The sequence below is a fragment of the Paramisgurnus dabryanus genome, chromosome 2 (assembly GCF_030506205.2).
Source record: "Paramisgurnus dabryanus chromosome 2, PD_genome_1.1, whole genome shotgun sequence".
Classification (NCBI taxonomy): Eukaryota; Metazoa; Chordata; class Actinopteri; order Cypriniformes; family Cobitidae; genus Paramisgurnus; species Paramisgurnus dabryanus.
Window position 1 is genome coordinate 18177766 of NC_133338.1, and position 14423 is coordinate 18192188.

Genomic DNA, 14423 nt, shown 5'->3' on the forward strand with positions numbered 1-14423 from the left:
TCAAAACAGCAGGCTTTCTTTGTAGTAGAGACCTACGCTCAAGAGAAGTGGCTCTTTCAAGTGCCCTATCCAGCGTAATCGCCTGATAACCTCTCTCCCTAAAACGACCATACATCTCTTTACTTTTCATGTTGAATTCATGATCATCATCACATATTCTCCGTAATCTCTGGAATTGACCAAAAGGAATATTTTTAATCAATGTAGAAGAATGAAAGCTTTTAGCATGAAGTAGAGTATTTTTATGTGACTCTTTCCTAAATATTGTGGTATGCAAAAAACCTTCTTCATCCTTGTAAATTTCTAAGTCCAGAAAATGGATCTTATGTACATCATATTCAAGAGATAACCTCACATTGGGATTAGCCGCATTCAAATACTCATGGAAACTCATCAGTTCTTCCTCCGTACCCTTCCACCATAAAATCACATCATCAATGTACCTTGCCCACCAGATGATCTTATCTCTGAACACATTCGTCTCATTAAAAACAAAGTCCTCCTCCCATTTGCCCATAAAGAGACCTGCATAAGATGGACTAAAGCAAGCCCCCATGGCACAACCCTTAACTTGTTTAAAAATCTTGTCCTGAAATAGAAAAACATTATTATAAAGTGTCCATTCAGTTAGTTTGACAAGAAAATCTGTGGGGGGAAAGGAGTTTGATGGAAGAGGACGTATGTCCAAAAAATGTCTCAGTGCTTCAAGGCCTTGTGTATGTTCAATATTGGTATAAAGGGCCTCAACATCCATGGTAACAAGTAAAGACTCTGGTCCAATAAATTTGTGTTCATCAATTTTACACAAGACATCAGTGGTGTCCTGTATATAAGCCGGTAAAGTTGGAAGTAATGGCTTAATAAAATAGTCCACATATTTAGAGATCGGTTCCATGAGTGTCTCATTGCCCGAAATCACAGGCCGTGATTAAACCTAAATCTTCCTTTTGCCCTATGATACAAAACACTACACTTAATACTTTTGAGAAAAAGGTTAACTATGAAATAGAGAACATTTTGTCACAGAAGAATACACATCATCAGAATTTGACAAAAGAGGAGAGAAAGATTTTACAAGACCTTTCAAATAACAAGGACTTTGTAATTAAAAAGGCAGACAAAGGGGGTGCTACAGTTGTGTGGGGTTATGATCAATATACTCAAGAAGCTTTCAAACAGCTGGGGGATACTACATTTTATATGCCTTTGACCAGCAACCCTATACAAATATTAACACAGGATGTTCACAAAATGCTTCTTCAAGCCGTAGAGGATAATTTGATTTCTACACAAGAATTTGATTTTTTATTTAAACCTGACCCTCGGATGGCGACATTTTACCTTTTACCCAAAGTACATAAGGACATGATTAATCCACCTGGACGGCCTGTGATTTCGGGCAATGAGACACTCATGGAACCGATCTCTAAATATGTGGACTATTTTATTAAGCCATTACTTCCAACTTTACCGGCTTATATACAGGACACCACTGATGTCTTGTGTAAAATTGATGAACACAAATTTATTGGACCAGAGTCTTTACTTGTTACCATGGATGTTGAGGCCCTTTATACCAATATTGAACATACACAAGGCCTTGATGCACTGAGACATTTTTTGGACATACGTCCTCTTCCATCAAACTCCTTTCCCCCCACAGATTTTCTTGTCAAACTAACTGAATGGACACTTTATAATAATGTTTTTCTATTTCAGGACAAGATTTTTAAACAAGTTAAGGGTTGTGCCATGGGGGCTTGCTTTAGTCCATCTTATGCAGGTCTCTTTATGGGCAAATGGGAGGAGGACTTTGTTTTTAATGAGACGAATGTGTTCAGAGATAAGATCATCTGGTGGGCAAGGTACATTGATGATGTGATTTTATGGTGGAAGGGTACGGAGGAAGAACTGATGAGTTTCCATGAGTATTTGAATGCGGCTAATCCCAATGTGAGGTTATCTCTTGAATATGATGTACATAAGATCCATTTTCTGGACTTAGAAATTTACAAGGATGAAGAAGGTTTTTTGCATACCACAATATTTAGGAAAGAGTCACATAAAAATACTCTACTTCATGCTAAAAGCTTTCATTCTTCTACATTGATTAAAAATATTCCTTTTGGTCAATTCCAGAGATTACGGAGAATATGTGATGATGATCATGAATTCAACATGAAAAGTAAAGAGATGTATGGTCGTTTTAGGGAGAGAGGTTATCAGGCGATTACGCTGGATAGGGCACTTGAAAGAGCCACTTCTCTTGAGCGTAGGTCTCTACTACAAAGAAAGCCTGCTGTTTTGAAGAAAGAGAGGGTATACTTTTCTACACGTTATAGTACAGAGGCTGTACGTATACGGCAGGTAATAAGAAAAAACTGGGATCTTTTTCGATGTGATGACATTTTGAGGGATATTTTTGAGGAACCCCCAGTTTTTTCATTTAGAAGAGCGCCCACATTAAATGATCGGTTGGTACATAGCCACCTCCCAGCAAGAGAACAGACCACTTGGTTACCTAAAGTTCCGAATGGTACTTTTAAATGTGGCCATTGTAAACAATGTGATATAGTCACCAAGGTTAAAGGGTTCACTCACCCAGGTACACAACGAACATACGTCACTAAACATTTCATAAATTGTAAGACAGTGTTTGTTATTTATATTTTGAAGTGTGCTATGTGTGATGCTTTTTATGTAGGGCGGACGAAACGTCGCTTTCAGGACCGACTCGCGGAGCATAGATATGCAGCCAGAGTAGGGAATGGTGATTATGCCATGGTGAAACATTTTAATGAGGTACATGATGGTAACTTGGCTTCTTTCTCTGCCTTGGGGATTGATCATGTCCCTTTATCTTCTAGAAGAGGTGATAGGCAAAGGATTCTTAATCAGAAGGAGAGTCGCTGGATTCACAGACTTAATGCAATGACTTTTCCGGGTCTTAATGATAGTATTGATATGTTAACTTTTCTTTAATTTCCTTCTTTTTTTTTTTTTTTTTTTTTTTGTGGTTGTCTGTTTTTTGATTGCTCTGATACATTGCCTACTTTAGGCCTGTTTGATTTGGAGAGGTTGACCCCACCCACTCTGGAGTGGATCAGCTGGCTAATTACTGTGCTCTTTAACTGTGTTTGTAGCATTTTTGCTACTTGTGCCCTGATGAAGGCCTAGATGTAGGCCGAAACATGTTGGTGGTATTTTTAAGTTCTATTATGAACTAGCACCTTTATTAAAGCGGTTTTATAATTTAGAAGAGTGCCTTGGTTTCCTTTTGTTGTTTTTGATATTTACATGTTTGTTTGTGGTTTATTAAGAACAGGTAAACAATATAAATCAAAATAGAAATGAAGGTCAGTGGGACATTTCCAGTTTATTTGGAAACAAACCCTAGTCAAAAATTTTACTTGTATAAACTATAAACTTGTACACAAAAACCTCCTGAAATAGTAATCAGACTTCTACTTTACATAAAACCTAAGGCATAAATTTGAATTTAAAATAAATAAATTTGAAGTTAAAATAAATAAATTTGAATTTACACATGAAATATGTAGTTATACTGAAGACAGGATATAATAAAGGTGTATGCTTTCTAAAGCCCAGTCATACACCTAGTGCAAAAAAATGGAGCAAAATCAAAACCTATAACAAACTTGAATTTACACATGAAATTACACAGAAGACAAAATATAATAAAGGTGTATGCTTTGTAAAGCCCAGTCATACACCAAGTGCAAAAAAAATGGAGCAAGATCAAAACCTATAACAAACTTTAATTTACACATGAAATTACACAGAAGACAAAATATAATAAAGGTGTATGCTTTGTAAAGCCCAGTCATACACCAAGTGCAAAAAAATGGAGCAAGAACAAAACCTATAACAAACTTGAATTTAATTATCCACGTGAAATTATTCTAAAGATATGTCTTTCGTGTGCGTGCGTTATGTATACGCTGACTTTCAGTTCATTTTAGTGACGCGTTTCAGAGAGATATTCGCGGAGACTGAAATGGCTGAAAGCACACTCTGTTTATTTTCTTTATTTTACAAAAGCACACGGATTTGTTGTTATTGTGAGTGTACAACAATAAAAGTAGACATTTCAGAGTTTCCAATGATGTATTGTTCTTATTTGTACGACCAAAACTCAACTGAGTAATTTAAGTCTCTTTGCGGAGTGATTGAAAAATGAAGGGTCTGCGGCGCCCGCGCCACCATCGACCCCAGAGTGTTAAACTGTGATTTTTGCCATTTTGCCCACCTCCCTCAACATTAATTTCACCTGCACTTCACTCAAAATCACGTCCACGCTCTTCCCTTGCGTGTCATTTTGTATGGGCAAAAGATGTGACTGTTGTGGCCTCAGAACACGTGTCTACACTACTGTAGCATTGCCACTCTGTGCTCCATTGCTATGGCTGAAGAAAAACACGCCCCCTCCTCATTAACATATTAGACACAGAAATGTAGAAATAAATACGTGTGGAAATAAATACATGTATAAATAAATACATGTGGAAATAAATAAATGTATAAATAAAAAAACGTGGAAATAAATAAATGTATAAATAAATAAATGTAAAAAATATAATTAAATGTTCACATAAATACATAAATAAATACATAAATGTGAACATAACAAAATAATAACAAAATTAATAATGATATTTTAATGTTTTCTTTGCAGTTGTTTTGGTCTCCTAGAACTGTGTGGTCAGCTGCTTTGCTTTTTCATGCAATATGTGTGACTTAATTCAATTTAAATCATCTACAATTTAAAAACTATTTTGTTTTGTCCTAATATAAAAGCATGTTTGGTAAGTGTTCTCATGGTGTTTTCAACAACCTATTTGTTTGACAAGTCAAGGGGAAGCTTCTAGCAGCATGATTTCCAGGAAGCATTGATGGATCACATGGAGACCAATGTCTTGTGCAAGACCAGAGCAACTAGGTTAATCCCTTGTTCAGTTCAAGGCCAGCTGGGTTGACTTTGTAAATCACTGCTGATGAGGAGTTCAGTTCAGTGCTGATTGGGTTGGCCTTGTAAATCACTCCTGTTAAAAAGTACTTAAGTGGTTTTTAAGATGATGGGGGCTTATAAAGTAGTTTAATTATCTTCTCTTATCTACGGGCTCTCTGATATTAAAAAGCAAAAATGTTACTAATGCTCTTAACAAGCATCTAGTTTGTTTCTCTGTTGAGTTTCTACCTGTCTGTGCAGTTTCTGTGGTCTCTTAATGCATTGGTATAATTCTCTCCTCAGCACAGAGACCACAAAAACAGAACAGTCTGGATTAACATCCTACTAACTGAACCAATGACCAGCCTGCTTGTATTGACCTTAACCAAGATGCCAGTTTCACACAGGGAGCTTTGACAACCTTGTAACTGAACAAAGTAACAACCAGCTATATCGTCGTTCCAATTCTCAGCTAGTGCACTGTTTCAGTAAAACACAGATTATAGAATGAGTGTTGAAGCTGTCTGTGTGATAAACCACATTTTGGCTGATTCTACAAGCATCAACTCTATGTTTGTGCTTTGCTTAGGAGCCACCCTCTGTGTCACAGTGGTAAAGTCTTTGTCTTCCATTCGGAAAGTCCTAGGTTCGAATCCCTCTAGGGACAGTGGGGTTGGGCAGAGTGAAAGCGGTCATATCTGCACTTCCATTGTTCTACAGTTCTTTTATGGTAAGCTTCTTGCATGCAATTTCTCTTTTATCTTAACAAAGCAAATAGCTTCATCCTTCCATGATATTTTAAAGTTTTCTTTGCAGTAGTTTTGGTCTCCTAGAACTGTGTGGTAAGCTGCTTTGCTTTTTCATGCAATATGTGTGACTTAATTCAATTTAAATCATCTACAATTTAAAAACTTTTTTTGTCCTAATATAAAAGCATGTTTTCAACAACCTATTTGTTTGACAAGTTAAGCGGAAGCTTCTAGCAGCATAATTTCCAGGAAGCATTGATGGATCACATGGAGACCAACATCTGGTTCTAGCCAGAGCAACTAGGTTAATCCCTTGTTCAGTTCAAGGCCAGCTGGGTTGACTTTGTAAATCACTGCTGATGAGGAGTTCAGTTCAGTGCTGAATGGGTTGGCCTTGTTAATCACTCCTGTTAAAAAGTACTAAAAAGTGGTCTTTAAAGGTGCAATTTGTAAGATATTTGCAGTGAAATCTCCAAAAACCACTAGGCCAGTGTTATATATTTTGTCCAGCTGATTACTATCAATATCTGTAATGTTTTCAACTACTTGTAAATCATGAGAAAATTTCCATTCAAAACATTGACACAGGGCAGTGCAGTCTCCTGTCAATGACGTTAATATCCATGTGACCCTTTGTCACCGCCTTTACTGACGTAAACCACATGACAACAGTGGTCGAGCTCGAAAAAATAAAATGGCGGCCAAGGAAGCGGCTGGAGCAAAAATGTAGTGAAAATAAACGTATATTTTCACTTTTTAAGCATTTTAATTGCATTTCTAGCGAGAAATTAGTATTGTAGTTTTCAAATATGTGATTAGTTATCACAAAGGCGCTCTCTGTTTATATTTAAAACACGCTGCCTTTGAAGTGCGTCGGAAAGCCATTCTCTGAGCGGCCTTCAGGCCTCCGAGGCCGAAGTAATTTCCTCAAGAGGCAGCGAGGCAACAAGTCCTCACTGCCTTGAGTTTTCGGACGCAGCGAGCCAGTGTTGTGGACAAATGCGGAACTATGCGATAGCGCCTGTCGGGCTACGCGCTTGCTTATGAACTTATGGATATCTCTGTACCGTCTGCCGCTGGTTGTGTCAGCTCCTGTAAGCCAACCAAACGACCCAAGAAGAGTTTGGAACAAAACGAGGGAGGATCAATTTGTTGTTGCATTATCTGGATGGAGAGAGCTTCACGACAACATTTAACTAGACCGAGATTCTGATCCTGCTTGTGTTTTACGCGATGGGTGAGTTGTTTTGATTCGTAACCCTTCAAAAAACGTATGCTATTATAATGATCACAACATTAGTGTGTAGATTGTAATCAGCCCGTCTTCCCGCGGACGATATGCACATCAAAAGGTATTGTACAGCAATATAAATGGTCATTTTAAGACACTTCACAATAAGATTTGTACTGTCAATACATCAAAAATAATTGTAGATTGTAAGTTGAAAACTTAATTCTGTGCTGTGTTTACCATCGAATTTGGACTAATACTGTAATATCAATATGACTAACAATTTAGTTTTGAACATCACATATAAACTTACATGATGAAATAAACGATGTCATCAAACGCAACATTAATAAGACTTGATTACCTTATCCATCAACGTGATTTCTCGTTCTCGTCTGATTGATGGCCATCAGCGGTTGAGTTAAAGACTACAAATCCCATAATTCCACGCTGCTTCAGAGCGTCAGTAAACAACATCATTGTTTTTGTTTGATCTGGCGCCATCTAGCGGGAAATTGTATCTTTAAGATGATGGGGGCTTATAAAATAGTATAATTATTTGCCCATCTCTACAGGCTCCTTGCTATTAAAAAGCAATAATGTTACTTATGCTCTTAACAAGCATCTAGTTTGTTTCTCTGTTGAGTTTCTACCTGTCTGTGCAGTTTCCCCTGCGAAGTCGGAGCACCTAGGGAGCTCGCGGTTGTCGCAGTCCCCACACTCAGGTGAGTGTGCCTCATCGCGGTGCAGGGGTGTACCCAGGGAAACGCGAAGTACATCTGCAATCCCTGGGGCCAATAGGTGCACGTGAAGCCCCTGGGTTAATCACCCATAGGTGGATAACTATGATTACGAAAACCTCAGTGAAAAGGTCTCAACCTGCTAGAGGACTAACTCAGGGCGGGAAGAGGCGTGTAAATAGTTTTGATGTCACTTCTGGGGGAGGACAACCTATGACGTCTCAGCGACCGAAGCTTTTGTCCCCCAAATACCGTACTAACATTGCAACATGGAATGTTAGAACCCTTTTCCAAGTTGGAAGAATTCATCAAGTAGCTGCAGAAATGAAGAGACTGAAGATAGAAATTGTTGGGTTAAGTGAAACGAGGTGGCTTGGAAGCGGTAAAACAACCCTGCAGAGTGGAGAAACCATCATTTACTCTGGCCTCCCAGAAGATCACCCAACACATGTAAGAGGAGTAGGAATCATCATGTCAAAGATAAGTGCACGGAGTCTGAAGGAATGGGAACCCATCTCAGAGAGAATCATCATGGCGAGGTTTACATCACGCTGTCAAGACACAACCATCATACAGGCATATGCCCCTACCAATGATGCAAGTGAAGCAGATAAGGAATTGTTCTATGAACAACTGCAAGCAACCATGGCCAAACGCAAGAAGAGGGACACCACCATCCTCATGGGTGACATGAATGCTAAAGTGGGATCAGCAGATAGTGGTAATGAGAGAGTGATGGGGAGGCATGGTGTTGGAACCATGAACCACAACGGAGAGCTCTTTGTCGACTTCTGTGCCATGAACGACCTGGTAATAGGCGGCACCTTGTTTCCACATAAAGAGAGCCACAAAGTGACCTGGCGATCACCTGATGGATCTGTTGAGAACCAGATAGACCACATAGCCATTTCTAGAAGATGGCGTGGAACCCTTCAAGACTGCAGAATAAAGAGAAGCGCTGATGTTGGCTCAGACCACCATCTACTCTTGGCCACCTGCAGGATACGCCTCGCAGCCTGTAGGAAGAAAATATGGAAGACAACAAAGTTTAATGTAGAGAAGCTGAAAAACCCGGAAACAAAACAAGAGTTCTTACTCACCTTGGCAAACCGCTATGATGCTCTACGTTACAACTCAGATGAAGAAGAGGAGAAAGGTGATGATGAAGGAATTGAAACGGAATGGTCTATCATCAAAAAAGCATACACAAGTACATGTGAAGATGTTCTGGGAAAGATTAAGAGAGAGAAGAAGGAGTGGATGAGTCAAGACACATGGGAAAAAGTGAAGGAAAGACGCAGCCTGAAAGCAAATATAGACAACAGCAGAACCAGAAATCAGAAGGCTAATGCCATGAAGCTGTACAATGAAGCAGATCGGAAAGTGAAGAGAAACTGTAGGAGAGACAAAAGGAAGTGGATCTTGAGTTTGGCCACCGAGGCGGAGGAGGCCGCTTCAAAGCATGACATGAGAACCCTTTACAAAATTACAAAAACCTTGGGTGGCAGAAGGAGACAAATAAACAAGCCGGTAAAAGACAAAGAGGGCAAATTGCTTGCAACAAAGGAACAACAAATGGAACGCTGGAGAGAACACTTCAAAGGGATCCTCAACCGTTTACCGCCATCAGATCCACCGGAAATTGAACCTCAAACGGAAATGCTTGACATACAAATCGAACCACCAAGCAAGGCAGAGATTCATAAAGCTATTAGATCACTCAAGAACGGTAAAGCTGCAGGACCTGATGGGATACCCCCAGAAGCTTGGAAAGAGGCAGGCAGTCTGTCTGTTGAAGCCCTCCACCCTCTCCTAAATAGAATATGGCAAGAAGAAAAGATACCGATAGATTGGAGGAAAGGTACCATCATAAAATTACCAAAGAAAGGAGACCTGAGCCAGTGTAAGAACTGGCGTGGCATAACGCTCCTCTCAGTTGCCAGCAAGGTACTCTGCAAAATAATCCTTAACCGGATAACAAACGCCATGGAACCCAAGTTTAGAGACAACCAAGCAGGCTTCCGCCCAAACAGATCATGTAGTGACCAGATTGCAACCCTGAGAATTATATTGGAACAATCTACAGAACTTAACTCACAATTGTATGCTATTTTTGTTGACTATGAGAAAGCTTTCGATTCAGTCGACAGGACCATACTGTGGAAAATCCTGGCCCACTACGGAATCCCCATAAAGATTATCAACATGATTAAAGTTTTCTATACTAACTTTCAAGCACAAGTATCCCATGAAGGAGACTTGACAGAGCCCTTCAACATGTCCACTGGAGTGCGACAGGGGTGCCTCCTAAGCCCGCTGCTGTTCATAACCGCACTCGACTGGGTGATGAGGGAGACCACTAAAGAAGGAAGGACAGGGATACAGTGGACATTGAGGGACATGTTAGATGACCTAGATTTCGCAGACGATCTCGCCCTCCTGAGCCATAGCATCAGCCAAATGAAAGAGAAAATGCAGAAATTAGAGCGCATCTCGAGTCAAGTGGGGCTGGTAATAAATGCAACAAAAACAAATGAGATGAGGGTCAAAACAACTGGGAAGGCCAAACCTGTGTGCTGCAGAGGAATAGAGCTGGAGACAGTGAAGGAATTTACGTACCTGGGGAGTGTCATTAGCAATGATGGAGGGGCAACCAAGGATGTCGAGGCTCGAATAGGAAAAGCAAAGGCTGCCTTTGCCCAGCTAAAACCAGTCTGGAGGGCCAGGAGCATCTCCCTCAAAACCAAGCTGCGAATACTTGAATCAAGTGTGAAATCCATCCTGCTATACGGATGTGAAACATGGGGCCTGACACAACTTAATATCAAGAAACTCCAAACTTTCATTAACTCAAGACTACGCTTCATCCTTGGAATCTGGTGGCCCAGGAAGATTAGTAACCAAGACCTACTGGAGAAAGTAGGCCAGGAACCAGTGTAAATCACCATCAGAAGAAGAAAGTAGCGATGGATAGGCCACACTTTAAGGAAGCCGCCTGCATCCATTACGAGAGCCGCTCTGGAGTGGAACCCTCAAGGGAAGAGGAGGAGGGGAAGACCGCGGCTGTCTTGGAGGAGAGGGGTCATCAAAGACCTGACAAGAGCCAACACCTCATGGCAGGAGGTGAAGAAGACCACACATGACCGGAAACGGTGGAGACACTTCACAGAGGCCCTATGCTCCCGAAGGGGCGAAGAGGATTAAATGAATAAATGATGTGCAGTTGCTGTGGTCTCCTAATGCATTGGTATAATTCTCTCCTCAGCACAGGGACCACAAAAACAGCACAGTCTGGATTAACATCCTCCTAACTGAACCAATGACCAGCCTTCTTGTATTGATCATAACCAAGATGCCAGTTTCAAACAGGGAGCTTTGACAACCTTTTTACTGAACAAAGTAACAACCAGCTATATCCTTGGTCCAATTCTCAGCTAGTGCAATGTTTCAGTAAAACACAGATTATAGAATGGCTGTTGAAGCTGTCTGTGTGATAAACCACATTTGGGCTGATTCTACAAGCATCAACTGTTTTCAGAGCAACTAAATTTAAAAAAAATAAATATTTTTTTTATTATTTTTTTAATTTTTAAATCACAAAATTTAAAAATTTTGTGATTTCAGTTAAATAAAAGGCTATTTTCTATTCGAAGGATATTCTCGTCTTATTTTCATGATCCCAGTCTCATGTCTAGTTTCGTTTTGCAGAGTGTCTCGTCTCACGCAAAGAAAATACATACAGTAATGTCATTACTCATGAAAGATAAATGGTCTTAAACACATGCATGCACACTGGACTATAAAATTGGATTTCATTGTCGTGATAGGTCTTAAATTTCATTCATAATGGTCTTAAAAAGGTCTTAAAAAGTCTTAAACCTGCAGAAACCCTGATTCATGTAATAGTGTCACTAAAGTTACATTACATCTAGCTAATGACACTGTTACAGTAGGTTTGTCATCTAAAAACATAACCGAACACTTACCGCAGCTGCAGGTGATCCACTTTATCCTGTCTGTACTATTGATGTAAAATAAATCTCCACCCAAGTAGCAGTGCTTTTCTTTCTGAGAATATAGTTCGCAGTATTTATGTCACAGGAGTGACGATCTTTTAGGCGGAACCAAAAATTGGTAAGGTTTGGTTCCGCCCGGATGTTTCCACCCGGACCGGTAAGAGAAAACACCGGACATCCGGTAGCGTCGCGAACGCTGTAAGCAGCCAAATTACACACAGCTGGGAGTTATTAACAGGAGCGCCGGGTGATTGGACGAGAGTAACACCAGGAGAGTATTTAAGAACAACTTAAACCACAGTCTTGGCTGAGCTGTATTGCTCTCTCTCTCTCTCGTTTGGATCGTAGATCGATGCTAATGAGGATATCGACGACCTTATAGGTGGAATACTAGACGGACACTGACGTTGGATGAGAGAAACAGAGGAAGAGGAAAACTTACTGTTGTGAGTATACACCTGTGGAAAAGTGGTGTGGGTGGCTGGAAAACGCCCTGTCTGTGCATCTGGAGTTATTACAGCGTGAAGTCAACCTAGGACGAAGAAAGACAGAGATTGTGAGTAACCAAATCCCTTGAAGTAGGTGTTTTGTATGTATTTGACCTATACATCGTTTTGAGTGTTTTCAAGAGAGACTGAGTGGCCCTACCCCTGTACCAGCGTGGTGGGTGAGCCGAAGGGTTCTCGTGTGGAAGCAGCTACAGTGACGACAACAAACAAATACTAGGCCGTCTACCATCTCCCTATTCTCGCCCAGAGCGAAGTGGAAGAGGACGGGTGTCTATTGTGTGCACTGAGCGTGGTGGGTGAGTCTTTGGATGTAGAAATTTTCACTTGAAGTGGTGCTGTGTAATGCTGTGTATTGCAGTGAGAGTGCTGTGTCTTGTCTGACGTAACCCCGCCTTCAGTCACTCGTCCCGGGACGACGAAGAGGAAAAACGGCGCTAGAGAATACCTGTACGATTATGCTGTAGTGTGTTTTCAGTCTAACAGTATCACAGAGTGGCGGCGAAGAACTGTGCGATTGGCGGTGTACGTGAGTATCACATCTACTATTGTTACCTTACTTGTGTCTTTTTCATCATCACAGAGTAGAGGCGGAAGAGATCCGCCGGCCCGAGGTCTCGACGAAAGGGCGCCCCGGTCCAGTTTTCGATCGACCAACGGGTCTCGAGGAAAGGGCAGCGCTCGACCCGGTGTGCCGGCGTGACGTTCTCGCCCCTCTGTCAACCAACGAGTTCGCCGAGAGGGTCTTGGTCCCCGGCGTCCCATTACAAACCACTGTTCAATCGACGCATTGCATAGCCAGCCAGCGTAAGCCCGCCACCCTGTAAGCTACCGTATAACCTGTTTGTCTGCTGATTAACAGGGAAGTGAGTGAGTCGTGAGAGCCATACCTCCCCAGAAGCTGTAACCAGCGCGGAGGTGAGAGAAAACCTTGGAGTCGATTTACTGTGTCTCCGTGTCCCAGCAGTCGTCTGTGGAGAGAAAGAGAGCCAGCGTGAACACTGAGATATTGAGCTGTGGAGAGAGCCATACCTACCCAGAAGCTGTAACCAGTGTAGAGGTGAGAGAAAACCTTGAAATCAATTTACTGTGTCTCCGTGTCCCAGCAGTTGTCTGTGGAGAGAAAGAGAGCCAGTGTGAACACTGAGATATTAAGCTGTGGAGAGAGCCATACCTACCCAGAAGCTGTAACCAGCGCAGAGGTGAGAGAAAGCCTTGAAATCGATTCACTGTATCCCTGTATCCCAGCAGTCGTCTGTGGAGAGAAAGAGAGCCAGCGTGAACACTTAGATGTTGAGCTGTGGAGAGAGAGCCATACCTACCCAGAAGCTGTAACCAGCACAGAGGTGAGAGAAAGTCTTGAAATCGATTCACTGTGCCCCTGTATCCCAGCAGGCGTCTGTGGAGAGAAAGAGAGTCAGAGTGAGTGCCGAGGTACTGAGCTGTGAAGAGAGCCATACCTACCCGGGAGTTGTAACCAGCGCGGAGGTGAGAGAAACCCTCGAAACCGATTCACTGTGTCCTCGTGTCCCAGCTGGAGTCTGTGGAGAGAGAGAGAATAGGGAAGGAGAGTGAGTCAACGAGCAAGGAGCTGTGGGAAATAGGCGACGAACCGCCGTGCGCTAAATAAAGGTACACCGACAGGAAAAGTCCATACCAACACTCATTGTGATTTATTCTGCCTCCAGGAAGGAAGAGGAGCGCGCCCAGAGGTGGGTAGTAACGAATTACATTTACTTCGTTACATGTACTTGAGTAAATTTTTTGGGTAACTAGTACTTTTAGAGTAAATTTAATGATGGGTACTTTTTACTCTTACTCAAGTACATTTCTAGTGAAAAAACTGTACTTTTACTTCGCTACATTCGGCGGCGTTACTGCGCTACTTTCAAATGGTAATAATTAATGAATATATATTTTTAAAAAAGTTTATAGGGCGTGTTCGAAAGTTTCGCGAGACAGGCTGCGTCACCCTGTAGCGCGCGCGACCGCGCGGTCACCCTTTAGCGCGCGCGACCGCGCGTAGATGACAGGAGAAGCAGATGAGGGCTCATGTGCATTGTGCGAGATATCGGAGGCAGATCATGCATGGCGGCTTCAAGTTCAGTCTATGTTTTCACTCCAAGAGGTCAAAAAGAATAGTTTCATAATGCGATGCATGCTTTGTTCAGTAAACGAGCTGACATCTCAGCGTACAGGAATTAAAGATCCA

At 41.5% G+C, this 14423-nt stretch overlaps 1 protein-coding gene across 1 annotated transcript; it reads left to right on the plus strand.

The window, feature by feature from the left end:
- Positions 1–7317: 7317 nt before the first annotated feature.
- Positions 7318–10905, plus strand: LOC141281639 (uncharacterized). The gene is given in 1 exon segment (XM_073813616.1): positions 7318–10905. A coding segment is annotated over 1 exon segment (3099 nt). The 5' UTR covers positions 7318–7794; the 3' UTR covers positions 10894–10905.
- Positions 10906–14423: the final 3518 nt, after the last annotated feature.